General features: G+C 34.1%; 1 protein-coding gene across 1 annotated transcript; it reads right to left on the bottom strand.

Annotated features, from left to right (window-relative positions):
• Positions 1–45: 45 nt before the first annotated feature.
• LOC102606107 (kinesin-like protein KCA2) lies at positions 46–24,850 on the bottom strand. Its single transcript, XM_006353114.2, has 23 exons — positions 24,468–24,850; positions 21,459–21,582; positions 20,246–20,332; positions 19,788–19,958; positions 19,598–19,704; positions 19,132–19,263; positions 18,822–19,000; positions 17,880–18,038; positions 16,697–16,788; positions 13,367–13,518; positions 12,949–13,122; positions 9,167–9,313; positions 7,948–8,136; positions 7,658–7,729; positions 7,349–7,401; positions 7,033–7,252; positions 6,550–6,741; positions 6,237–6,452; positions 4,574–4,921; positions 2,723–2,821; positions 1,642–1,782; positions 1,381–1,539; positions 46–791 (listed from the first exon to the last, which is right to left on the bottom strand). The coding sequence occupies exons 1-23, from the start codon at positions 24,687–24,689 to the stop codon at positions 336–338; spliced, it is 3,891 nt and encodes a 1,296-aa protein (XP_006353176.1). The 5' UTR covers positions 24,690–24,850; the 3' UTR covers positions 46–335.
• Positions 24,851–26,351: the final 1,501 nt, after the last annotated feature.

The following is a 26,351-nucleotide window of genomic DNA, read 5'->3' as shown; positions in this document are numbered from 1 at the left end:
TGATGTATTTTTTGCAATTCCAGAGTCAAACAAACTCTTCATAAATCGCACAATCCTTTTTCCCCATCATTCAACAAACCATATAAATGCCAAGTAACATCCTCAACAATTCAACAGAAACAAATTTCAAAATTAGAGCTTCGGAAATGAATAATAATAATTTGATGCACCAAAAAAATCTTGTATAGCCACTTACACAAATGCTACAACTATACACAACTTGAAAACCCAAAATTGAAAATTGGGGCAACATTTTACCAAAATTACAGGCCAAGTAGGCAACACATCTGAAATAATCAGCATATCCAAAGTGTGTTATTGCACAAGAGATGCTATCATGATTTGACATCCTTCAGCACTCCGCCTTTCTCAAGTTCATCAACAAGGTCTTTCAATGCTGGAATCTTCCCGGCAAGAGTCCTGTAGAGTCTGGAATATCGAGCTCTGGTTCCGTCTGCTGTCTTTGCAAGAGCAAGAAGGCTAAGAGACTGCGGGAGCTGTGTGAATAACTGTTTCATCTCATCTAAGCTCAAATTTTCAAGAACAGGTGGTCTGGGAACAACTCGGACAATCTCACCCCCTTTAGGTTCTTCAACTTGTGCATCTGCTTTAACGACCAGTTCAGAGTTTGAGTTAGCTCCACATTTGACGATAAATGGGCTTGTTGAACCTGTGTTGAACTGAAGAACATTCCACTGTGTCACGTCAGTTTCACCCCCTAATCCCACATTCGCAGGAGGCCGAGAAGCATGTACATTTTCATGATGCCGGTCATCCTCTTCAGGAATTAACTGTCAAATTGTTAGCAAAAATAAAATACATTAGTTGAAAGGAGAAAAAGTATCCTAGTTGATATGAATAGAACTGGAAATATATCTGCAAATAACGTTGAACTAAAAATTTGTAATCTGAAATTATAATGCCCGTATCAGTTCAGCAATTTATCTTCTGCTATGTTGCTCAAACTCTTCAAAACTATCAGCAGATTCTCCAAAATTAGTGTATTTTTGGAGAATCCGACATGGGTGCGGCATCAAAAGTGAAGAGTCCGTGCAACTTAGATCTTCTGTGCTTTGCTATCGCTAGTTCTCTCATGGCAGCTCAGTTGCAGTTGGTAATAGCATCCAGTCAAATATATAAAGCTAGACACAAATTTCTCTCTAAGACAGTATTTTCTCGAGTCAATAGAATGTTATCACATATACACAACCTCAGCAGGTAAATATCAGCAATTAATTGAAGAGCTGCACATCTACGGTACTCATGAAAATGTGATGCTAAAACATTGTATAATACTCAACATATGGACTCCTATCTTCAGGATGACAAACATAAACACCAGATAGTTAACAACCAGCAGCGATAAAAGCAACTAGGTACCTCAACAGCATGTCGTGCCTCATCAATGTGCCTCTGAGCACACGGATGATCAATGTCAAGCAAGGAAGGCATTCGTTCTGCAAGTTCATCTAGAGAAGCTAGCAAAGCTTTCTTCCTACTCTTACTGAGGGTGTTCACAGAGGATTGCCTCAGTACGTCCTGTTAAAATTAATTCATCAGATCGGTCTTGCCTTTTGATTCACTAGCACAGTTAACAAAACAACAATCCAGAGGAAAGTGACTGGGAAATTAATAAAACACCTTGACTATTTTCAAAATGCCATCGAGGGAAATCAAGGATGCAAGTCGGGCATCTTCAGCTGCAGTAGAAGGATTTCGAACCGGTGAACTCCCATCTTCTAATGTCAACATTGTCATATCACTTCTTATTTGTTGCAAAATCTGTTTATGAGAGTAACTGAGTCATACTAGCCTTCCAACTATCTAAATTCAAATAAAATGATATATACAAGAAAAATGAGTTCATACGACAGGCTGTGGGCTATTCAGTAACCTAGGCATAAGGATATTGTGGATAATCATCCTCAGCCCAACTTTTTAACACCTCCTGGAATCATTCGGCAGTTCAGCATATCATATATTACTAAAAGTGGGAACAAAAAAAGCTCAAAGTTGGATTACAAAAATGCCCTTTGCTATTGTTTTTTATATTAAAATATGTCTTTCATTAATTTTTTTAAATTAAAATAATAGACTTCTAAGCAAAGCACGTGCAGTGGAGTATTTATTGGTCATTCTCTTTTCCTCATTAACATAGTAAATATATATTTATTCTTTATGTCTTTATTAAATTTGTTAGATATATTACGTCCATTTCTTAAATCTAGAGCAAGAGTTCTTTGCTATATCACATACTATTATATGCTATATTATCTTAATTAGTTTTACATTATTCAACATTTCTTATTTTGCACAAAAATAACCAAAATTCAATGAAAAGAATTAGTTGACACTATTATATTTGCATAGAACAACATCTACAAAAGAATAATGTAATTAATAATTATCAACGTTAGATTAGGCCTATAGAAATTTGTATGACAGTAAAGGATAAACGTGCGGAGCACGTTCCCAGAACTAGTACACATAAAGTGAGGTTCTTGCTTCACAGTTTATCAAGCAATTATGGTTCACTTAAAATATTAATTAACTCAACAATAGAAAGAAAATGGCATGATAATACGCCTTTTTCTTTATCAAAAGAGATCCAAAGTAGATAATCTTCGGCTATGTTGGTTCATCGGTAGCTAGGGGCAATTATTCAGTATTACTTGGAGATAATATACATTAACAAAAGTAGCAATTCAATTTACTAACACACCTTTCTTCTTTTGTGATTAACAGATTCTAAAGCTGAATGCAACTTTGCCACATGGATAGAGTCTTCTGCCACTTCAGTTGACAGTGTATCTGCAATGTCCTGGTAAAGAATTGAATAAGAACAAGATAAGCAGGATCAAGACAAAAGAGACCCTAATTGGATCCAATCGATCTTTCTTGTGTAAAACTGTATAAACACTACGATAAACTGTAAGCAATTCAAACAAACTAATCTGTTATTATGATTGCCCTTGACAAAACTTGCAAAGTAAGTTTCTTTCTTCTTTTTTTTGAGGTGTAGGGGGAATAAATAAGTGTGGATAATAATTTCGGCTACTCTCCCCCCAAACTACCCCTAAATTGATAGATAGAGAACATAGCTGCCCGTGTAACAAATAGCATAACCTGGTCAGAGATTTAAGATGTGGCTTTATACATGCAAGCTCAATTGCACTACTTGCTAAAATATTAAAATATAGCTTTGAAAGGAGTGGCCCTGAGTTAAAAGTCTTCAGCTGCCCACGCCAAAGCTGTGCTGTTTCTATGATAAGTGAGGATAACCTGACAAGACACCCATGAATGAGCAAATCTTGCTCACCTGAAGGCTGAAGCCCTACTATTCAAGCAAAATTTTAGATTTTTGGAAGAGTGGATATGACTCTAGATTTTTCCTATGTCTTACTTGTGGGACTAAATCCTGGTGTTTGTATTATCAATTATGAGACAGGAACTTCTAACCGGATGACATCTTCACCAACAAACTTCTTCCACCTTTGGCAACCATAGAAATGTAAGCCCCAACAAAAACAACGCAAATAGCAACAGGTCAGAGGAAAAGCGGAAAGAGAGAAGTTTTGGTGGCCCCTCCGACTTTTATTTTGAAACAAGGAGTGAAAGAGAAAGAAGAAAAGGAAGAACTTATTACTTTTCCCAACATATTTAAAGTTCGAAAGTTGCCATCGTTGCTAAGAGATGCAAGGAGTCTCAGATCAAAATTAGCTCTAAAGGAGAGTTATCACATATTGCCAGCCCCCTTCCAAAAGGAGGAGAAATACAGAAAACATGCATAAACAATCATTTTACAATCACCCAAACAACAAAAGCGACAAACACAAGCAAACTCAAACACATATTGTTCTTAGAAGCATAATCCAAATCGCCTAGAAAACTTATGTGCATATGTTGTAGTATTTTTTTTTTGAAAGGTAAAAGAAAAAAAAATACTACAACATATGGACATATGTTGTAGTATTGCTGACAAGTGTTCCTTAAATTTAAAGGCCCGTCTCAACAACAGGTCAGAAATCAAAGTTAGCACACTGCTTCAAGATTTTAATTCACATGACAAACAGCATAAATGTTATAATTTTAAAGAAATATGTAAAAAGCAAGTGTATGTCAATTCTTCGAAAAGAATTCAAAAACTTGTGTGTCAGTTCTTCAAAGAAAACTCAAAAGCTGCATGGGGAGATGAATATGTAGCCTTAATGATAATAAGTTAATAGCAATAAAAGTAATAACCCTAACATCCCTACAAGATAAACAACTATGTGTATTGTGAACAGATTAGACATGGATAAACAAGTGAAAAATATAATAGTGAAATGCAAAAGAAGTGGAGCAGCAAATAGAAACATGTCACTTCAAGATTAAGGTATAATGCACAACTCTTGTATACAGTTTAAATTTCCCAAGGAAAAGTTTTTGATTGAAAGGGCTACCCCACAAAACTAGGGGGGTAAGGTCTGCATACATCCTACCCTCCCCAGACCCCACTTGTGGGATTACATTGGGTATGTAGTTGAATAGTATATAGTGGAGGGAGTAAAATGCAAAGATCACATGGAAGTACCTTCAAGTACTGGAGTTGAGAATTGTAAACTCTCTTTGCGTATTCAGATAAAAGCTGACCAAGTGCATCAGTGCTAGGGGGCATTGCAGCACCTAGTCCAGCCATCCATCCATCCATTATTGCAGTAGACAGAAGCTCAAGCTGACCCGTTGCTCCACCAACTGTGTCATCAGTGACAGACAGAAAGTCGAAGTTCTCCGCAAGCCAATTCCTGATTTGGCGTTGAAGCTCGCCAGCCGGAGTATGTACAAAAAGAGCAGCAAGACCTCTGTTTCCAACCGCAAAACTTTTAGCTTCCTCAGTTATCTCCCTAAGTTTTCCACCAGTTACTTGCTGCCTCTGTATGTCCTATATGATTAAATTCCAAGTCACATAAGCCACTACCAATTCAATGTTAAATAGATATAACATGCACGGATAAAAAGTTAAGAGACAAGAGAGGGAAAAATTAATAAATAAGTGAATAATAACACAACTCTGAAAAAGAGCTCAAGATGAAGTGTATATTTTTGTTTTACGTTTGGTGTAAAGAAGTCTTTGTACAAGATGTAGAGTCTCTAGTTGTCTTGTCTCACTGGGTCTTTGTAACTGTCACGAAACTAGCTTTGGTTAAATTTTTGGACTACTTAATATAATATACTCAAATCTGTAACTGTGTTCAAAAAACATACTTATTTCCTTCAACAGACCAAATAGCGAAGTGATAAGAATCGGGTTACTTGAATAAACAAGAAAATAACGTGGTAGCAAAATTATAAAGATTAAAGAAAGAAATTGAAAGATATGTGAAATTCAAAAATAAAATCTCCAAATAAAGTGCTAATTAAGATATTTAAAATTAGTGGATAAAAACTAATTATGATGCTAATAGAGTCGATTCAAGAATCTAGATCAAAAGTGATCAGAAATTAGAGACAACAATTAGCATAAGACTAATCACTTTCTTTATTTTACGAATAAGAACCAAAGATATCATGTTAAGAATTAATTTTACTTCTTAAATAATCATTCTCATAAGGTAGTAAGATAAATCCATAGTCATCACACACAAAGTTGTAAAGAAGAGAAATCTCTCAAATAATATTAATCACGTCTTTTCTAATTAAAATAACAAAATCCACCCCCATATATAGGGATAAATTTTAATATTTAGACAAACATGATTAATATTATTTGAGAGGTTTCTCTTCTTTACACCTTTGTATGGAGTAACTATGGATTTATGTTACAACCTTTTAAGAACGATTCTTTAAGAGGTTAGATTAATCCTTAACTTGATATCTTTGGTTTCTATTAAAGTAAATTAAAAATGGTAATTAGTCTTATACCAATTATTATCTCTAATTTCTTCAAAATAGGGGTCTAGATCACTTTTTTATCTAAGTTCTTGAATTGGCTCTATTAGTATCATAAATTAGTTTGAATACTAAGATCAATTAGGATTCTTAGCACATCTTTTGAATGTGGGGATTTTCTTCTCAAATTCCACATATCTTTCAATTCTTGTCTTTAATCTTTATAATTTCGCTTCCGCATTATTTTCTTGTTTATTCTGGTAACCCGATTCTTATCACGAAGCTAACTAGACAACCTAACAATTGCCGAAAAAAGATGCAGATAGGGATAAGGGACAGGTAAGTTGCTTGTAATGCATATCACTCACCTGATCAATACCACGTATCTTCAGAACGACAGATGATAATTTTGATTTCTTTTCTGGCTTTAAATTTACTTTAAACCCTTGAATATGTTCATCAACCAGTGCATTCCTACTTGAATCATAGTGCATAGGCGATCTTCCAGGGCTACTACCACGGCTAGAGCTTCTGCTTTGGCCACTATAATTAGCTTTCTCCAGGAAGCGCTCCACAGGAGAAACCTAGAAATTCAACAATCAGTTGCTTTCGACAATCAAATAAAGGCAGTACAAAAATCCACTGAAATAATCTATGGAAGAACAGCCAAGAATCTGTTACCTTTATAGATTGCAACTCCGGCGACCTAGCAAGTAAGGATCTTATGTACAAAATCCTAACACGGGAAACAAGCATGGTATCCATCACTCTCTTTGGCTCCATTTTACGAATGAAAGCAAAGACGGCATCTCGAATTTCAGCAAGTATTTCATGCTCCCTAGAGGCACCTGCTTTGATAACTGCTGCTAAAACCTGATATAAATGCCAAAACATTGTAGTTATAGAAGGATAGGGTACATCCGTAGGTTCAAAGAAAGTAGTCCTATCCTAATGCATACTCCAGAGAGCATATTCTGGACAGACTTAAAGACCTAATGCATACTCCAGAGAGCATATTCTGGACAGACTTAAAGACCTAATGCATACTCCAGAGAGCATATTCTGGACAGACTTAAAGACCTAATGCATACTCCAGAGAGCATATTCTGGACAGACTAAAGACCTAATGCATACTCTAGAGAGCAAAAGGGGATAAGATTTTACCAGCATCAAAAGCTTGTTTGCTCCATCAGAGATTGCAGCAAGGCTATCATATTGATCAGGATCAAATTCGTTCAATGCAGAAGTAAGATATTCGCCAGCTGGGGTAGTCTTGACCTTTTCACCACCAGATTTAACCAAAGCAACTGTGCCATCTGGCTTATCAGTTGATGAGGGCAGTGCTAGCACATCTGTAGCACGTCCTTTGACATTGATATCATTTCTGTCACCCACAATGCAAGATGCAGTTAATAACCATGAAAGTACAGAAAAGACAATGGGGAAACCAGAAAATGCACAATCTATTAATAGTATACACCTTCCAGTTTCTCTATTCTGAGTAGTTGGAGCCTTTGGTAACGGACTAGACACCTGTGCAAGAAGAGCACAAACGAGATTAACTGCTAGCAGCTTTAAGATGAGACTAAAATACTCTTTCAGCAAGAGCAAAATGCTTGAGCCATACAATCTATCAGTTAAGCAAATAATTAAGAAAATATAAGTTTGCTATCTCCAACAACTTAATTTTTAAATGAGATGGTCACACACTTCACCAATTAGGAACAAATGAACTAAAGAATGAAAACCCTAGCAAATCTGAGAAAAATACTTCGGACACCGTTATTACCTGTGTTGATCCAGCTAGAGAGGCTTTCTCTGTCAAACGATCAAATAACTTCTCATTTTCTTCATGCAATTTCTGTCAAAAAGATAAAACACATTAATGACTCAAATGAATAGCAAGATATATCTAACCAGTAAAAAAAGCTCAAAGTATCTGATTTCCATTTCCAGAAGATACTATTTGAACATATAGATAAAGCCTAATCATCTTCATTGTCATTCCTCTTTAACAAAATTTAACTAAAGAATACAATGGTGTGTACTACATATACACAGACAGCATGAATAAGCTACCTCAATAAGTGCATCACGTTTTAAAAGTTCCTCTTCTAGCCTCTTGGTAACAGCTGCTGAGTCAATATCATTCCTCGTTGCCTTCAAACCTGTTTGGTCTGCAGATCTTAACTCTGACCCATCTTTTAACCTAGCCTCACTGGCACGTACTGCCTCATTTAACTGTGATTCAAGAGCTTGCAGTTTGGCCTACAATATAATGTGATCAGAAACTTCAAGCAGAACCGTGTGCAAAAGGAAAATGTATTTCTTCTACCATAAAATAAAAGGTGAAATACAGTTTAAGTTAAAAAAAAATACATAAATGAACAAAATGTAGATAATGCGAGAAATATAATGATGAAGCAAGCTTGCAGAAACTAAAATAGTACAGTATAGAACGTTAGACTGCATAGGTATCCATCACAAAATAGAAAACAGTGAGCCTTGAGGCAATGATATCCTCTTTCAAGTTTGAGTCACCGAAATAGCTTATGTAGCATACAGGGATGAGCCCGCACATAAGTAAATGATAAACTGCTTGACATGAAAACATCAAGCATCTTGCACTGAGCCAACTTGAACAGTTGAAATTTTTGAGAAGGTCTTTCTTAAATATTCAAATTGTTGTCAACATAGATCATAAACCCCTTGTAATCTTTTAAATTAAGCTTGTAAGATTATAATCCCCCAGCCCCAAAGGGAAAAATGTATAATACTCTTGAGATATTTCCCTCAAAGGAAATATGTATGATAGTCTTAAGATATTTCCCTCAAGAGCAAAAATGTATGATATTCTTAACATCATAAACCCCTTGTTGGCTGGCGTAATATCAATTTGGTAGTTTTTTTGTTTTGGTGGGGTACATCAGGCCTGGACTGTAGGGCAACGATTTGGGGCAATGCGTGAAGTCCCAGGTATCAAGCTACCTTGATGAACCTTCCCTCAAGAAAAATTGAGTCAATATCATGTGGGGTGAGACCCCACGTATCAAATATTAAACTGATAAGAACAGATTAGTACTTGATCAGATATTAAACTGATAAGAACAGTTCAGTACTTGATCTTAGCGAAAAGGCTGAGAAAGGTAATAGCAACAATTTAAAATTACCCAGCAGTATGCAACAATGAGTGGAATAATGGAGCAAGATAACATCTTTTAAAGGTAGACTAACTTGATTAATGTATACCAGATACGCGCTTGGAGAGAAAAAAGGCAATTGTACAAAAGTAACTAACCTGCAACATCTGAATAGTTGAATCACGTTGTTGTATCTGCAATTTCTGTTCTTGCTCCAACTGTAAAAGTTGAGCTACTTGATTTCTAATTTGAGTATTTTGATCCTTCTCAATCTTAAATTTATCCGTAATCATGATAGTCTCAGCCTACATCAGAGAGAAAACACTGGATCTTCTTAGTAATATGATTCCTGACTAGACATAAGGTTTGAGTTTATCAGTTTGGACAGAGGAAAGAAAATTGGCATACTCTAAGGCCTCATTATTTTACATTAAGATTAAGACATCTGACACATCTGAATATTAAGATGTGCATTAAGATTTACATTTTTTTAATTGAAAAGATATGCATTAAGATTTACGTGTCAGAACCTGAATACACACCTGAATATTAAGATCTAAATACTAAATAATTAAGATTGTTTGTTTCTCCAACATCTGAATATATAAAATTATCTTTATTTAAAAATTGACAAAATATAAAATTCAATAAAATATTAAATTAATCTAAGACTATATCAACAAAATATTTTTACAAAACTATATGGCAGTTGGTGGTGGTGAAGGCAAGTGGTAGTGGTTGTTGGTGCCAATTAGGGATAGTGTTGACTAATGGTGGTGTTGTAGGTAGTAGCTAGTAGTTGATGGTGGATGATTCATGATAGTGATAGTTAATGTGGTGGTGAATGATGATGTGGTTGACAATATATAATGATGACTAATGGTGGTGATTATCGATTGTAATTGGCAGTTGTTCTGGTAATAAGGGTTGATGGTGATGATTATAAAAAGTGTCTAGTAGTGGTGACAGCTATTGTAGTGATCGGTTAAGGATGGTGGTTATGGGTGGTTGTAGTTGAAAATGGTGAACGTTGGCAGTGGTAGTTGATAATGGTGGGCAATGGCGATAGCAGTGAATGGACGGAATTGATGAACTGACATCTTTGTAGAATCCTTTAAATAAACATCTTAATTATATTAAAACTTTGCAACACATCTTAATTATTCAGACTCATTAAGTTGACTCCATTTGTCAGTTGAACCCTTCTACTCATCTCTTTGTCAACTGAACCCTTAAATCTATTAAAACATAATATTTTAAACCTGTTTTATCCTGTGCGCACCCAAAGGGTAGCAGCAGTGGGTTTCCCTTGTCATAAGAAAAACTCGTTTTTTGACTTGGCATCCTATATGGCATAAGCAGTAAAGGTGCCTATGGTACACTCATTTTAGGAGCGTGATGGCCTTCTAAAAAGGTAATAATATTCACTTTTGGCCATTATAACACCCAGCTTCTTCCCCAAGTATTTCAACACCATTGTTGCTCAAAATTTGAGCTTCCTCTTCCCTCTTACTCAATTTTTTCTCTCCAAATTTCTTAATTTTTTTTGTTTCTATCGTTACTCCTGTAGTCCTGTTCTTCATACTCGTGCAAATTCAATCAATTTTTTTTTCTCATTTAAATTCCTTCTTCACCATGATTCTTCGTTTTTAAAGTGTCACAATTTTTTAATAAATTTTCTTACCATGCCGTCAAAGTGATAAGAATAATTTGATACTAGTGATTTTGCCTGATATATTATTCCTTTGCACAGATCAATAGACAATACAATAAAAATCATTAATTTCTAGAGTAAAAAAGTTTCAAGATTTTGCTTTGTTACTTGCCTAATTTAAGTTTAATGAGTATTTGTAGTCGTATTATGCATTCGATGAAATAATTCTATTTTCAATTATATTATAGGGTTTTCAGAAATCTCAAATTCTAAGCAAGAACATTACCCCAAAAGATTACACCATAGCTAAATTTTAAACCCTAAAATATAGTAAAAATCAAAATTACAGACCAAAAATGAGTGAAAAACAAACAAATATGAGAATGAGTTAACAAAATTATAAAGATTAATAGAGAATTGAACTCAAACACCTTCAAAAATCAAAAAATGTTATTGGTGAGGGTAGAAATCAGAGCTGAGAGAGTACAGAGGTTTGGATGAAGAAAGGGTAAATGAAATGTTTAAAATAATTTTAAACTTGAATTTCAATATGTAATTTCCTATGTGGCAGTTTTAAATGACGTGGAAATCTATGTGTAGGCGACTGTATTACACTATGGCCAAACACATACACAGCCCCTCAAACTTGGCCCCATTTTTCATTTTGGCACTCCAACTTAGCCTTGTTCCATTTTAACCCTTGAACTCCATTTTTTCTGTTCCATTTTAACACAAAATACTATTTTTATGATTTCTTTATTTTATATATATTCTTCAAATGCAACTTCTTATTTTAAATCGACATGTGTCATTTAATTTTAGTTAAAAAATTAAAAATTAACAAAAAATAATTCTTTTTAAAAAATAATAATTTCTTTTTAAGAGTGTTATGTATTTTTGTGTGAAAAATAACCGACGAAATTGTGTTGGTTTTCTTTCTTAAAAATCACCGACAACCTAATAAAGTCAGTCGAGTTTTAACATTTTTTAGTAGTGTTATTAGCAATGAACAAGAGTGTTTTTTTACTCGTATTGAAGATGAGTTTTTTTTATTCGTATTGATTTATATTAAAAATTAAAAGTGAGTATTTGCGTTAAATTTAGATAGCCTAGATGATAAGAAAAAATAAATAAGTAGTGTTATTTAATTTAATTGAATGTTTAAGAAAGAAAATCAAAGAACTTTCGTCACTTTATTTTCATGCAAAATACAAAGAAATCTCAAAAAATAATATTATTGTTTGAAAAATTTTATGTTCGTTCGCGAATGTTTAATTTTTTTATGAAAATTAACAGGCACACGTCTATTTTTTTAAAATTTTTGTTAATTTTTAAATTTTTTTAACTAAAATTAACTGACACGTGTCGATTTAAAATAAGAAGTTGCATTTAAAGAATATATATAAAATAAAGAAATCATAAAAATAGTATTTCGTGTTAAAATGGAACAGAAAAAATGGAGTTCAAGGGTTAAAATGGAACAAGGCTAAGTTGGAGTGCCAAAATGAAAAATGGGGCCGAGTTTGAGGGGCTGTGTATGTGTTTGGATATTACACTATTGAGCAAGGACCAAGTAATTTCCTACACATAGATTTCCACGTCATTTAAAACTGCCACATAGGAAATTACATACTGAAATTCAAGTTTAAAATTATTTTAAACATTTCATTTTACCCTTTCTTCATCCAAACCTCTGTACTCTCTCAGCTCTGATTTCTACCCTCACCCCCATTAACATTTTTTGATTTTTGAAGGTGTTTGAGTTCAATTCTCTATTATTCTTTGTAAGTTTGTTAACTCATTCTCATATTTGTTTGTTTTTCACTCATTTTTGGTCTGTAATTTTGATTTTTACTATATTTTAGGGTTTTAAATTTAGCTATGGTGTAATCCTTTGGAGGTAATGTTCTTGCTCAGAATTTGAAATTTCTGAAAACCCTATAGTATAATTGAAAATAGAATTATTTCATTGAACAAAAACATGCACTATAATATTGAAAAGTTCAATTTTAGTAGCAGAAATAACATCTTTCCTCTATTATTACTCTTACAAGAACCACCTGCTCTCACTCAACAAAATATAGCACCACAACCTCTTAAGAGACACATGCAACCAACTAGTGAAAAGTTCAATCTAAGTAGCAGAAGTAAGATCTTTTCTCGTTTATTACTCTAACAAGAACCACCTTGAAGTTGCAAAAGTTATCAAGAAAACAAATATACAGGAAGTTTAGGTTGATTAAATAATGAGAAAGAAACAGGCAACAAAAAGAAAAAGTTACAAACCTTAAGATCTGACTGTAGTGTAGAAGAAACTTTCCATGCCTTCTGAACTTCATTGAAGAGTAGAACTCCCTGATCGTTGGCCTGTTTCAGTTCCTGTTTTAGCCCAACTATTTCTTGTTTCAGATCAGTAATCTCTTTCTCCTTGTCATAAAGTTCCTTGCGTGTATCATTGGCCTATATCAAAATAGCAAGAGTAGAACGATTCATTTCCATATGTATTACCAACCCACAGATCACTTGGAATTAGCGGGTGAATCAAACTTCAACTTCTCAATGTCACTGAGTAAAATACATCTACATCACTGAATAAAAAGCATTGCCCTAACCCCAAATAAGAAAAAACAAATTAATAAACAAGGATGTGGACCATCTGCCATAGTCCTGTTTGAGTGTCCACGATCAACAAACCAAGACTTACAATATCTCTCCATTTCTTGATTGTATCTCGATTCCCAAGGCTTAGTGTCGCATTTCTAGCTCTAGCAGAAAAATTGAGGGAGGATAACGTCTCAGACAAATTTGAAGCATTCGGACAGACATTAACAATCAGAAGAGTCTTTGCACTTTCACCTGCGAAAATAAGAGGAAAAAAAATATTAGAGGTATCTAGCCAGCAAATAGGCTTTACAAGGGACAACAGAATAACAGAAATTAGAAATATGTAAGAGGTGTTGTAGCAACTTATTACACAAGATACTGTAAGGCAAAAGATAACAACTCTTTCCCTCCAGATGCAAACACAGATGCAATCAAAAACATAGATGTTAAGAGACTTATTTAGTTTCGACTTCTCATTATCAACTAATCTGCTCATTATGCAACTTCAAATTGTAAGCATCACCAGTGTTGAATTTGACCATCTCCTTTAAAAGCTTAAATTGTTAGAGATCGCACATTGTTATTTACTTAGTTATATCTTCAATCAACCCCTCACGTGCAGGCTTGATTTTTTCATGAGCCCAACGCATGAAATATCTTTTTGATAAAGAGTAACAGTGAGAATTGAAGCAGGATCTCACCTGCTCTGACACCAAGTTGAATGGTGTGACCATCTAATATAAAAGCATAAGTTGTTAGAAAAAACACTTTTATTAGACCCTTATGATGAAGTGGTTATGGAAGTTTGCATCTGCTGAGAACTCATTGTGGAAGGAAGTGATTGCTGCAAAATATGGAATGAGGGATAAGTGGATGACAACAGAGGTGGCCTCTCCATATGGGTCTAGTGTTTGGAGATCTATCAATGATCTATGGGGTCTGGTGCTAGAAAGATCACACTGTAAGGTGGGAAATGGCAGAAAGGTGGCTTTCTGGATGGACAAATGGTGTGGACAGGTTCCACTAAGCCAAAGGTCCTGACCTCAACAACCTATGTCAAATGCAGCAAGCAACTTTAGCAGAATTATGGAATGATCAGGGGTGGAATTTAAGGAGAAACTTAAATGATTGGGAGATGTGTAGAATAGCAGAGTTTTTTGTCACCCTAGCACAATTTAGTAACTTGTCTGATGAAGAGTGAATGAAGAGGATTCACTGGTATGGAATGTGGGGAGCAAAGGGCGTTTCACTGTTAACTCCGCATATGAAGATCTCAACACAGTTGGCATTGAGGAAGTAGAATGGCCTTGGAAGATGATATGGAAAACTAAGATACCCTATAAAGTAAACTGTTTTACTTGGTTGTTAGCTAAGGAGGCAGTTTTGACACATGAGAACTTGAACAAAAGAGGTTTTCACCTGTGTTCCAGGTGTTTTTTGTGTGAAGAGCAAGGAGAGACAGTCAACCATCTCTTCTTACACTGCAAGTGGACAAACCAGCTGTGGCAAATAGTTCACCAATATGAGAGAGATCAAATGGGTGAAACCAGGAAGGATAAAAGAGGTTTTGAAGTGCTGGAATAGGGATGGAAATGCAGGAATAAAGAAGGAGAGATGGAAGATTGTCCCATCATGTATATGGTGGACAGTATGGCTAGAGAGGAATCAAAGATGTTTTGAAGGAAAGCAGAGCAACATACAAAGATTTAAGCTTAATTGTTTAGCTCTATATTATTTTTTGGTGTAAACAAGTAGTCTTAGATAGCTCAGAAGTAATCAGCACAACTATAGATTGGCCGTAACTTGGTAGTGATAGGATCCTATGTAATTACAACACTTTTGGAGGGGAACTACACTTTTGAGGTAGTATACATGTGGATAAATATAGACTAACTGTTACTTTTCTCAAAAAAAAAAAAAACCTAATTATATCTTCATCAACTTGCACATTAAGTGAGTTCCGCAATTTGGCCTACCCAAGTCCAACTCTAAGAGAAACAATGTAGGGTTAAAGTCAAAGAGCAGAATCCAGAAAGTGCACCATTCAGAAAGCCTCCCCTTTGATTTGGACAAGCCATGCATGTATCCAGCCAATATACATTTCATGATTTTATGATAAAGTACAAGGTGGATCAATCCAAATATACATACATCTGTTATCATACTCTATACATCTACTTAGCAGTTAGGTGTCAAAATTATGCCTTGGAAAACCAGAGGCAACAGTCTTGTTCTTTTGTGATGATGTATCAGGATGGCATCAACAACAAGATGCAGATAGTACAAAAGAGAGATTGTTAGCTCTATTACAGTGAGGCAACAGTCATACTTTTCCAGTATTTGCAGTCCATCTTTCTTCCCTTGAAATATATATGATTAGATACATGTTTAAATACTTGTGACAGTGTCTCACGTTGAAAGATATGAAAAATATGTATCATATAAAGTATGTTAAAAGCTCCTAGCTACAAGACAGCTTTCCCATGTATGCCCCCCATATGCACACTCTCGTTTCATGGCTTTAATTTGAGCTGACAAGGACCGTCCTCAACTTTTTTTAATGTTTTCTTAAGCTGAAGATAGTTGCATCAATCATAAGAATATGAAAGTTGGATTTCTAGAATTATTTCCAAACCCCTGTATGATACATCCAGAAATCTAAAGCTACAAGTAATTACAATAATATAAATCAATCAATCAATGATGCCTCAATCCAAAGCTAGCTGGGATGGCGATAAAAGTAAACAAAGAATAATAAGAAATATAGTTGCAGTAATAGAGAAGAGTATAAAAAGCACATTGAGTAGAGCTCTTCAATCTAACTGAATATTACAAAAGATCCCTTCACCATAGAAGAGAAAGATGACCTCGTACTCTAGTGTGACAAGCTCTAGTCCATGAGCATATCTAAGAGAAAATAGAAAATACCTAATGAAACAACTTATATACCAGGGCATATAGCTTGAGACCTACTTTTAACTGAAAGAAACAGTGGTCTACAAGTAATATCTAGAAGAAGCTTGCAAATGAACCAGGACAACTTTTAAATAACAAGGTCAACAAGCTACTCCATCTGTTTCAATTATGTGTCTTACTTTCCTTTTTAATCTATTTCAAAATGAATATCACTTTCTAAATTGAGGAACTCTTTTAACTCAAACATCCCACATGGCAATGTTTAAAAACCACAAGATACAAAAATCTTCCTTTCTTTTCTAAACTCCGTGCCTAGTCAAACTAAGACACGTAAAAATAAAATGGACGGAGTAATAATTTCCCTTCTAAAGCAGAAACAACTGCACATAAGCATGAGTCTGTGTGTGGGTTTGTATGTATGTATTTATATTACTATTAACAATATAACAAAATTGAATAATATGAAACAGTATATTGAAGAGTATATTGACCAGTATTATAACCAATTGGTTACCTAGTGAGTCTGCAAGTATTTTGGTGAGCATTGAATTTCCATATGGAACAATGTCTTTTTTTGATGTCAAGGAATTCAAAACATCTCCCAATCTGCATGTCAATATCAAAGCTGAGTATATATACAGAAAAATTGCAGTAAAACACAATATGACACTTTTTTCTATCATTTATGCAAAGATATGGCACCTGGGCCTAAGTCAACCCCAAAAGCTAGCTCATAGGGGAGGATTGCCCAAGTCCATATAAGGAGACCACCAGTTCATTCCCCAACCAATGTGGGACTTTTACCCACTCTAACACCCCCCTTCAAGCCCAGGCCCAACTAGAGCGTGGACCGGGAGCCCAAACGGGGATGGACCTGGGTGAGCATTGAATTTCCATATGGAACAATGTCTTTTTTTGATGTCAAGGAATTCAAAACATCTCCCAATCTGCATGTCAATATCAAAGCTGAGTATATATACAGAAAAATTGCAGTAAAACACAATATGACACTTTTTTCTATCATTTATGCAAAGATATGGCACCTGGGCCTAAGTCAACCCCAAAAGCTAGCTCATAGGGGAGGATTGCCCAAGTCCATATAAGGAGACCACCAGTCCATTCCTCAACCAATGTAGGACTTTTATCCACTCTAACAATTTCTAATTATTTCATGAGGGTGTACGCAATTAAGATTTCACAAGCATCATTATAGAAACTAATTTAAGAAATTGATTTTCCTTGGTCAACTATATCTTAAAGCTCTAATGTAATCAGCCCCTGTGTAGGAACTCTTGTCACACACTTGATTGTGGGACCAACTATCCTCTTTAAGCTTCCATGTCTATAAGCATAGTCCTTTAGAACTCTCCCAATGATCTTGCATGTATGAAAATTGAGAAATAAGACATAAGATAAGCTTTAATAAGCCAATATTTGATTTCTAGTTTAAAAACCATCACATGAATGTCATCAGCTAAAAAAAGGCATTCAGAGTTCCAATCCAGAAACAGAAATATACTGAGAACAAAGAGATGGTCTCATGGGGCCAAAATGTGAAGTGATCCACCAAATTCCATTTCCGATCCAACAAATAAATGATTAACTCCATACTATTATGTCCTAGACATGGGAAGCGAACATGCACGGATTGAGGATAAAGTATTATTGATAACAAAAGGTTGACATGAACCACTTACGCAGAAAGAGATTTCATGACATGAAGCAACTCTGTTGCATGCTCGCCACTATCCTCTTCAATAGTGCTTTCACTTCCAGCCAAATCAACAAGAGAAAGCTTGCTGTATGAGGTCTCTCCAGTGATTAAGTTGGTATAATGTATATGTACTGTGACGATCCTAAAAAATGCAAGACCAAAGAAACATACAATTACAACTTAGAAAATTGGTAAACTCACCTATATTTTTCTTCAGACAATTCAGGAAAAAAAAATGCATCATAGTGACTAACAGAAAGTCTGCATTTACCTTGAAAGAAGCACAGATACAGTCATACAGAGACATAATAGAGACGGATTGTGCCTACATGCTAATCAGGATACCTTTTTTCTTTCTTTCTTTCCTTTCCGAACTTTAAATTAGAAAATCAGAGTTTCAAGAATGAAAAGTTATGCCATGAGTATGAAGGAGTGTACAACTGATGCAACTTCAAATACCTCAATCAAATAAAATATATGCAGAACAATGAGTTCAACACAGAGGAACAGCAATTTTAGACAAATCAGAATCTGGACTGATATTGTGACAGTAACAAACAAATGATTCTTTATGTTGAGTATGTTCTTTGTCACCATTTTGAATATGAACATGTTCAACGTGAACTAAATTGTTTTTCTTTTTGTGAAGGAAAGGAAAACAATTGTGTTTTTCTGTTGAACACACTCACATTCAAAATGGTTCTTTTCTGAAAAAAAAAAAAAAACAGTTGTTTCCAGAACTGTCAAACAATTTATGACAGAATATCTCAAGTTTTCATGGATAGCTTGCTCAGAGGACTTCAGATTAACTCGTGGGCAGACCATAAAGAAATCAAGAATGGTGACATTCTAAAACATAGATGAGAAAAAGGATAGATTCAACAGTAACAGACAAATACCAACTGGTAAGAGTTGTAGACCATACAGATGAGAAACTCTAAACTTTGACCCATCACTTCCTCGATTCTGAAAAGCAAATTTGAGAACTCGGCCAAAATCCATTGGATTTTCAACCCTTTCCTGCAGAAGTTCTACAAAGCAATCCAATGACCCCATGCGAGCCTTCGGCAGATCAGTTCCAGAATGTATGAGCAGATCTCGTATCTGCAATAATTGGAAAAGCCCTAACATCAAAAAAAAAATTGGGTATGGATTCCTCATAGGACCAGCATACATAATGCTGAATATGAGAAAGCAATTAAATCTAAAAGATAAACATGACGTCAATATAAAACCTGTTCATTATGAAGTTCAGAAATGGAAACTGAGAAATTAAATTTGGAAGTCGACGTTGCATCGGAGTTGGATAGATCAAAGAGCTCCTCAAAACACCTTGCGTATAAACCACGATCATGGTTGGATCCTTCCTGCATGAAGGGGGGAACGTGAGGAACCAACATTAATTACAAACCAACATCTTAAAATAGTTGGGTATTTGGCAGATCAAAACTTGATAAAGACCCAATATATTCAATTTGACTCAATTATACCATTAAAATTGAAATTTGGAAGTATAGAAACTTTGAAAATTAACCTCCTAGTGGAAAGGTTTCATAAGATCTTATGCATTTAAACCTTGCCCAGCTAAAACTTCACAATTGGCAGTTTTTCAGAACGCATAAAGAGAAGAAATGTATAAATCGTTCAAAAGAAACAGATGAACATAAAAGGAAAACAGCCGTAAAGAGATGAGTGAGAGACCATTGTGTGGGTCTTTCCTGATTGTGCTTGCCCATAAGCAAATATAGCCACATTGTATCCATCAAATGCTGACTGAACAAATGGCTGAACATCACTAAAAAGTTCAACTGCACAAAGAGAAACTAAAAATGTTAAGTTACACACCCATTCAAGATCTAGTATAGAAAGAAAAGAAGTAAATCCCCAATACCTTGTCCTACATGAGGTCCATAAACCCTGTCTAACTCAAAATCCTTCTTCGGATTTGCTACGCTATCATCAGCAGTATTGATACGAACTGTAACATCATCGGGAAATTCAACAATGGATGGACCTTCATCTTCAAAAAGAGGTCTCACACGACAAAACACCTTTATACTTCCTGAAATAATAGCATAAGGTCTCATCTACATATGTTATGTACAACATACACATATCTCTATGCCTATCTGAAGGCAACAAACGTTCTCTCATAATACTGAAAAATTTTCTTTTCTAGATTACAATTTATTTCTAGATTTGAACATTTCATGTGTATTGAAAATACACGTGTATGTGCAAGTGCTGATGTATATGCACAGTTTTCTTCTCAAAAGAAGTTGTATATGCCCATTTTAAGAGACAAAGTTGGAAGCTAGAATAATAAATCCAGGAGCATAGACTAAATACCTTGGGCAGTTAATAAGTCATTAAATAACCTTTTCTTCTCTGATATCAGAGGTGAGAGTCTAGCTTCTGTTTCAAGTGCAGCTTCATCTGAATAAGTAGAGAGAGAAACCAGAAATCCAAAATATGATCAGATTAATAGTTAATCAGAAGCCATCATAACCAAAACTCATTAGACAAAAGGACAGAAGAAGACAAAGAAAAGACCAAAAAGAATTCAGCTGTATAAGATTTGCAGTAATCTTTCCTCAAAGGCTTTGGAGCTTGATTAAACATATGAAAAGGTTGTGAACTAACTTCAAGTTGCATCTGTGTCTTATTTTTGGTTAATCCATCTATTACAAATTCAAGACAAAATCTGCAAAAAGCTTATAATTTACATGTGTTTGACAGTCTCCCAACTTCCAAAACGACATGTTAGAAAAGAGATCTAAAGGAGAGGGAATGAAAAAAATGAAACATAAGGTACTTTTAATTTGAACTTTCTAGACAATATTAAATTTCAATTATCTATCTTAATCCATAGATTATCATTTTTCCTGAAGATGCAAACAGAAACCATTAACACTTGATTATGCAATTTATAGAGTTTAGTGATGTACCTTTATCTGTTAACAGGACATTGGGAGTCACCACTACTGAACTTTCCCAATATGGTATATTATTAAGCGATGACGCATTACATAAATTTTGTAGGAGTATGACAAGAAAACCATATACATAAAACAAAAATACAAGAAGAACGGTTGTTGAAATATAATAATTCATAGTAATAAAGATTAACCTTCTTATCTTAGACAAACAAGTTAGCAATGATAACTTCTTAATTGTAGAAAATAGACTCTTATCTAAATCTTCAACTTTGATATCTCAAATGTCATTGTGGATTTAAGAACATACTGAAGCAAATCATTGTGATAAGATTTTATATCAAATCTAAACTTGGTTAACATACTTTAATTAAAGTTATGCACAAAAGGCATCACAAAAATGCTTTACATATAGCCACACACTTTTAGGCATTCTCGAGGTGATTAGAACTTTATCTTTAAGAAAATCTTGGGGCTTTGGGTAAAGATAAATTTTTATAATTACTTTAAGAATGTCTAGAACCATGTGCTAGGCATTATTTGGGTTGAGTTGGGTTGGGCCTCATGGAAAGCATCAAAAATAAAAGTGTACATGTAAATACATAGATATAGTACAGTTTATTTACCTAGCTTGCGGGTTCTATCAGCAAGTACACCGAGGTAGCGTGTCACACGGTCTAGTTTCGCATTGGAATATTCTTGCAGGTCACTGGCTTCTTGTCTCAGCTCTGAGTAATCTTCCCTGACAAGCTGCCCCAGAAAAAAATTGTATATATTCGGTAAGAAATTACTTAATCGCTTTTCCCCTGAACAAATAATGTTATCTAAGAATAAGATCTTTTCCACTACCAGAAGAAGGCACCCCAAATTACCCTAAGGGGTAAAATAACATTAGCTCCTTTAAAAAAATTTAGCAGCAATTCTTTTAAAGCCTTATGCTTAATATAGTACAAGTAATCATGGAACTCCATGCTAATGCACTACATCAAAAACAACTTTTTAAAAAGGTTTGATTGATTCTAAGCTAGGATATCCTTCAGCAAACTGGAGAAACATGCCAAATACAAAGTTCACATCACTATATTTGCATGAATAGACAGCAACAGTTTCTCTGTAGTGTCTTCCTCTTGATTTATATTACTACTTCACTGCATTACGTGGTCCAGGAAAGTCATCCATGTCCAATTTTGGAATAATATTGACATGGCATTCCAACAAAAATATAGATAGTAGTGCTAAGGTCTGCGTAGACTCTACCCTCCCCATACCCCACTTGTGGGACTATGCTGATATGTTGTTGTAGCGTGCAGATTCTTCAATGCATATTAACAATTAGCAAAAAACTTAGTCATATCTACTAGATACCTCCACATACCCATACTGGATACTAGAAAGAAATTTAATGGGATCTTTCACCCTAAAACTGGAAAGAAATTTGAGGAACCTAAATCAATTGAGAAACTAGATGATTAACTTTTCAAACTCTCAAGAATATGAATATGTACTTGTATCAATCACTTGTACCACCTGTAAAAATAACATCGGCATAAGTACCAGACTCCTTCTATCGAAAATGGAAAATTGGTTATGGAGATTCCGTACGGTCAAAAATTGATGCTGCCTCTATCTCGAGTAATTATTGTCTCAGTAATAACTAATGGCGATCACTTGAGCCTGCACTTTATCACCAGAGGTAAATACTAGAATCTGTAGTGAGAGAGAGAGAGAGATCTCAAACATGACCAAACCTACATGGAATGTAGACAGCCAACCATTTTTTATGGATCAAAAAAAGCTCAATATAATTCCAAAATGGAACATTTACTCCATAAGTCAAAAGAAATCCAACTTTTCTAATAAATTAAGACAACTTCTCTAATATATTAAGAACTTAACACTCAAAATTCCCATCTCTCTATCTTCTTTGGCAGAAAATATAATTGATGGCGTTTGGAGCTTACATTTTTGAAGAAATTTCAATGATTGGGAAGTAGACAGGGCTGCTGAATTTTTCAACCTTCTGAATAAAAATCAGCAGCAATCTTTTTCAGGAAGTTCCTGCTACAAAGATTTAACAAAGGTGGACAATCCTGAAAAACCTTGGTCATGAAAAAAAAAATGGAGGCCTAAAAGATGTTTTGGAGAGAGGTCTCTCACCCCAATTTTAAAAACTTTTTTTTTAGTTTCAAAAAAAAAAGATGTTTTGAAGACGGTGCTTATTGCATTCACAAGATATAGGCCAACAATATATTTTTGTATTGCTTTTGGTGTAGAATGGAACAAGTAAATGAGGCTGAAATAGTTTTACAGGTGCTAGAGTCTTTACAGGATTAGCTGGGGTAGTTTTGTTTTTATACTCCTCTGCTTAGATTGTACAGAGGCCACAGAACAATCCTCGTGCTGGTTTATTTATAAAATTACCTTATCTTCTCAAAAAAACAAATTATAACTCTCCATGTTATTAGTGTACACTGTCATCAACCACATATACTACCACTAGTGAACATCTCTTAGTTCCACAAGCCAAAGTTGTAATCCTTAAATTTTCATCCAATGAACGAACTTGCTTAAACCAACTTGTTATCAGTATAAGAGAGAAAATTGTAGAATTTGTAGACATCCCTGTCTCGAGCTAACCACATAGAATTTAGAAACAAGCTCCATTAGCGACTAATAGGGGCCAAAGAGAATTCAATATACTTCCAGATGGAATCTTTTACTCAGTGGTGGAAAGAAATTTCAATTTATTAAATAAATTTAGGATCTTGATTGTGAACTATTTGAATCTCCAATAGCATACCTGTACACTAGTTCTAAAATAGACACAATCTAGTAGCAAGCTAACCATTCCCAGCAACAAAGACCAAAATTGAATTTTTCACCGGAAACAAATTATGAACTTAATAATTTGACATTTCCATCTCTCAAAAACACTACTGTACGCTAGTATCAATCACTCTAACAGCCATATATGAACATAGCCATTAATCCTCTACCACTAGTTTCCAGAAAAACTTCAAACTCAAGTAAATACAACAAAAAGGAGATATCTTTCCAATTGCATTGTACTTTAGAACACTTCAATTATACAAAAACACACTAATATCAGCAGATCAAGTATTAAAAACTTTTCCATCTCTAAATAATATAACTGTACACTAGTTCTAAAATAGACATAATCTAGTAGCAAGCTAAACATTCCCAACAACAAGTACCAAACATGAATCTCATTATAATTCCAAAATTGAGTTTTTCACCCTAAACAAATTAAGAACTAAATAATTAACATTCCCATCTCTAAATAACACTAATGTACACTAGTATCAATCACTCTAACATCTACAAATAAACAACAACTCAGTTACGCAGACCTTACCTCTACCTCATAGAGATAGGGATGTTGTTTTTGATAGAGCCTTAGCTAAAAATCTATAACATATCCATTAATCTTCTACCACTAGACTCCAGAAAAAACTTTGAACTCGAATAAATAAAAAAAAAGGGAGCTATCTTTCCAATTGCATTGTATTTTAAAACACTTCACTTCTGTTCAATTATACAAAAACGCACTAATATCAGCAGATAAAGTACTAAAAGGACGTAAATTAGCATGAAATAAAAATTAGAGACCTTACCTTTAGTTTATCCTTCAATTTCAACAGCTTAGAGTTGAGACCGTGTTTAGATAGTTCTGAATGTGGCACAACAGCGGATGCGGCGGCGGCTGAGATCGAGTACCGTCGAGCCAACGGCGGCGGTCTCTGATACTCTTCATGCTCCGGCGACTTCCGAGGTTGAAATCCCGGCACATCCCAACTCCACCTATTGTTGTTGCTGTTGCTCTTCTGCTCCGCCATTGATGATCAAACAACAAAAAATAGTGGAAATTTGATAAATTTGATAAATTTATCTACAAATGGAGCAAAGAAGAGAGATTGAGCTGTTTCTCTCTCTTCCTTCTCTCTTTCTCTCTCTAAAGTTTTTGCTTTTGTCTGGGTCTAATGTATTTTGGAAAATTGAATTTGTGGTTTGAATTTCTATTGAGGGAATGATAGAAATTTTTCATTTTTCATCCTTGTAATCTTTTGTTAGTATTGATTTAGTCCTTTGAAATTTTTGGTATTTTGGTAATTGAATAAAGATTATTCCACTAAAGTTATTTTTGAAAAAAAGAAATTGGCAAGTTTATTTGATTATGATTTTATATTTGAAAGTAATATTGATAACAAAAATATATTTTATGAAGAACAATATCTAGATTAATTTTTGATACACGAAAATGAAATTTAACGGTTTATTTCTATGTATATTAACCAAATATGTTAATTGGGTAAAAATATTAATGACTTACTCGTAAACCTGATATAAAATGGATTCAAATTTTAGAATTTTATAAAGAGGTAAATTGCATTTATGTGTATTATATGAGGTTTAACACTCTTGTCAACTAATTATTTGTTTCAAGATAATACATGATTTAATTTTTATTCAAGTATCTCTAATAAATGTGTTACTTGATTTGTACGAACGTAAATGTTCAATCTTAAAATTAACAAGAACATTTATTTTCTATACTCAAATTAATTAGTAATTGCATCAAAAATCATCTTCATTGACTTGAATTAACATACTTAAAAACAAACGTCTAGATTCGATATTTTTATATCCAAAATTAATTTAGGTTTTGTCTTGCCTATTATGTGAGATAAAGAATTAATATGGCATAATAATTCAACAAAAAAATCTTATTAAGAGAAATAATTTTTTCTCTATTTAACACATATAGTTATCATTGAATACCTTTATAGAAAAAAATCAAAATTATTTTAATAATATCTTTTCAATACTTAAATAATTATTTATTGAAAAGATGACTATTATTTGTCTGACTTTAACAACAAAAAAAGAGATAGAAATTATCTAAAGGCTTTAAAAACATTGAAAAAGATGAAGGACTAATTAGAAAGCAATGCAAAACTTCAAGGGTTGAATAGGTAAAATTTAGAAAGTGAGAAATGTGTAGTAAACGACGCCGTAGGATTATAGGTGACATAAAAGAGAGCCACCCAAAAGCATTTGTATTCACAAAAAAATATGCGTCTCTCATGAAATAAGTACTCGCTCTCACCAATATGTTTGTATTTATCTTTATTTAAAAAAAATATTATGAGTCGAGGTCTTTTGAAAACAGACTTTCTATCTCTACGAGGTAGTGATAAAGTTTGCATACATTTATGTTTTCTAGATCTCACTTTGTGATATTTCACTGGTATGTTGTTGTTATTGTAAGTTATAAAAATCGATAATGTTTTACAATATTAATGGACTATAACAAATTATTATTCTATTTTTATGTTATTATGATAGTTTTTATACGAATTTTCGTAAGTCAATTTCATTGAATGGTGTGATAGATATTATTTCATTCTTAATCAGAGATTTTGAATTGAAATCTCGCTAAGTACAGAGTCTTTTTTATTATGAAACACTTTAACTTTTAATGTAAGACTTTTCGAGTC

The sequence above is a fragment of the Solanum tuberosum genome, unplaced genomic scaffold (assembly GCF_000226075.1).
Source record: "Solanum tuberosum cultivar DM 1-3 516 R44 unplaced genomic scaffold, SolTub_3.0 scf00152, whole genome shotgun sequence".
NCBI lineage: Eukaryota > Viridiplantae > Streptophyta > Magnoliopsida > Solanales > Solanaceae > Solanum > Solanum tuberosum.
The sequence above is the reverse complement of the archived record's forward strand: the minus strand, read 5'-3'. Positions and strand labels throughout refer to the sequence as shown.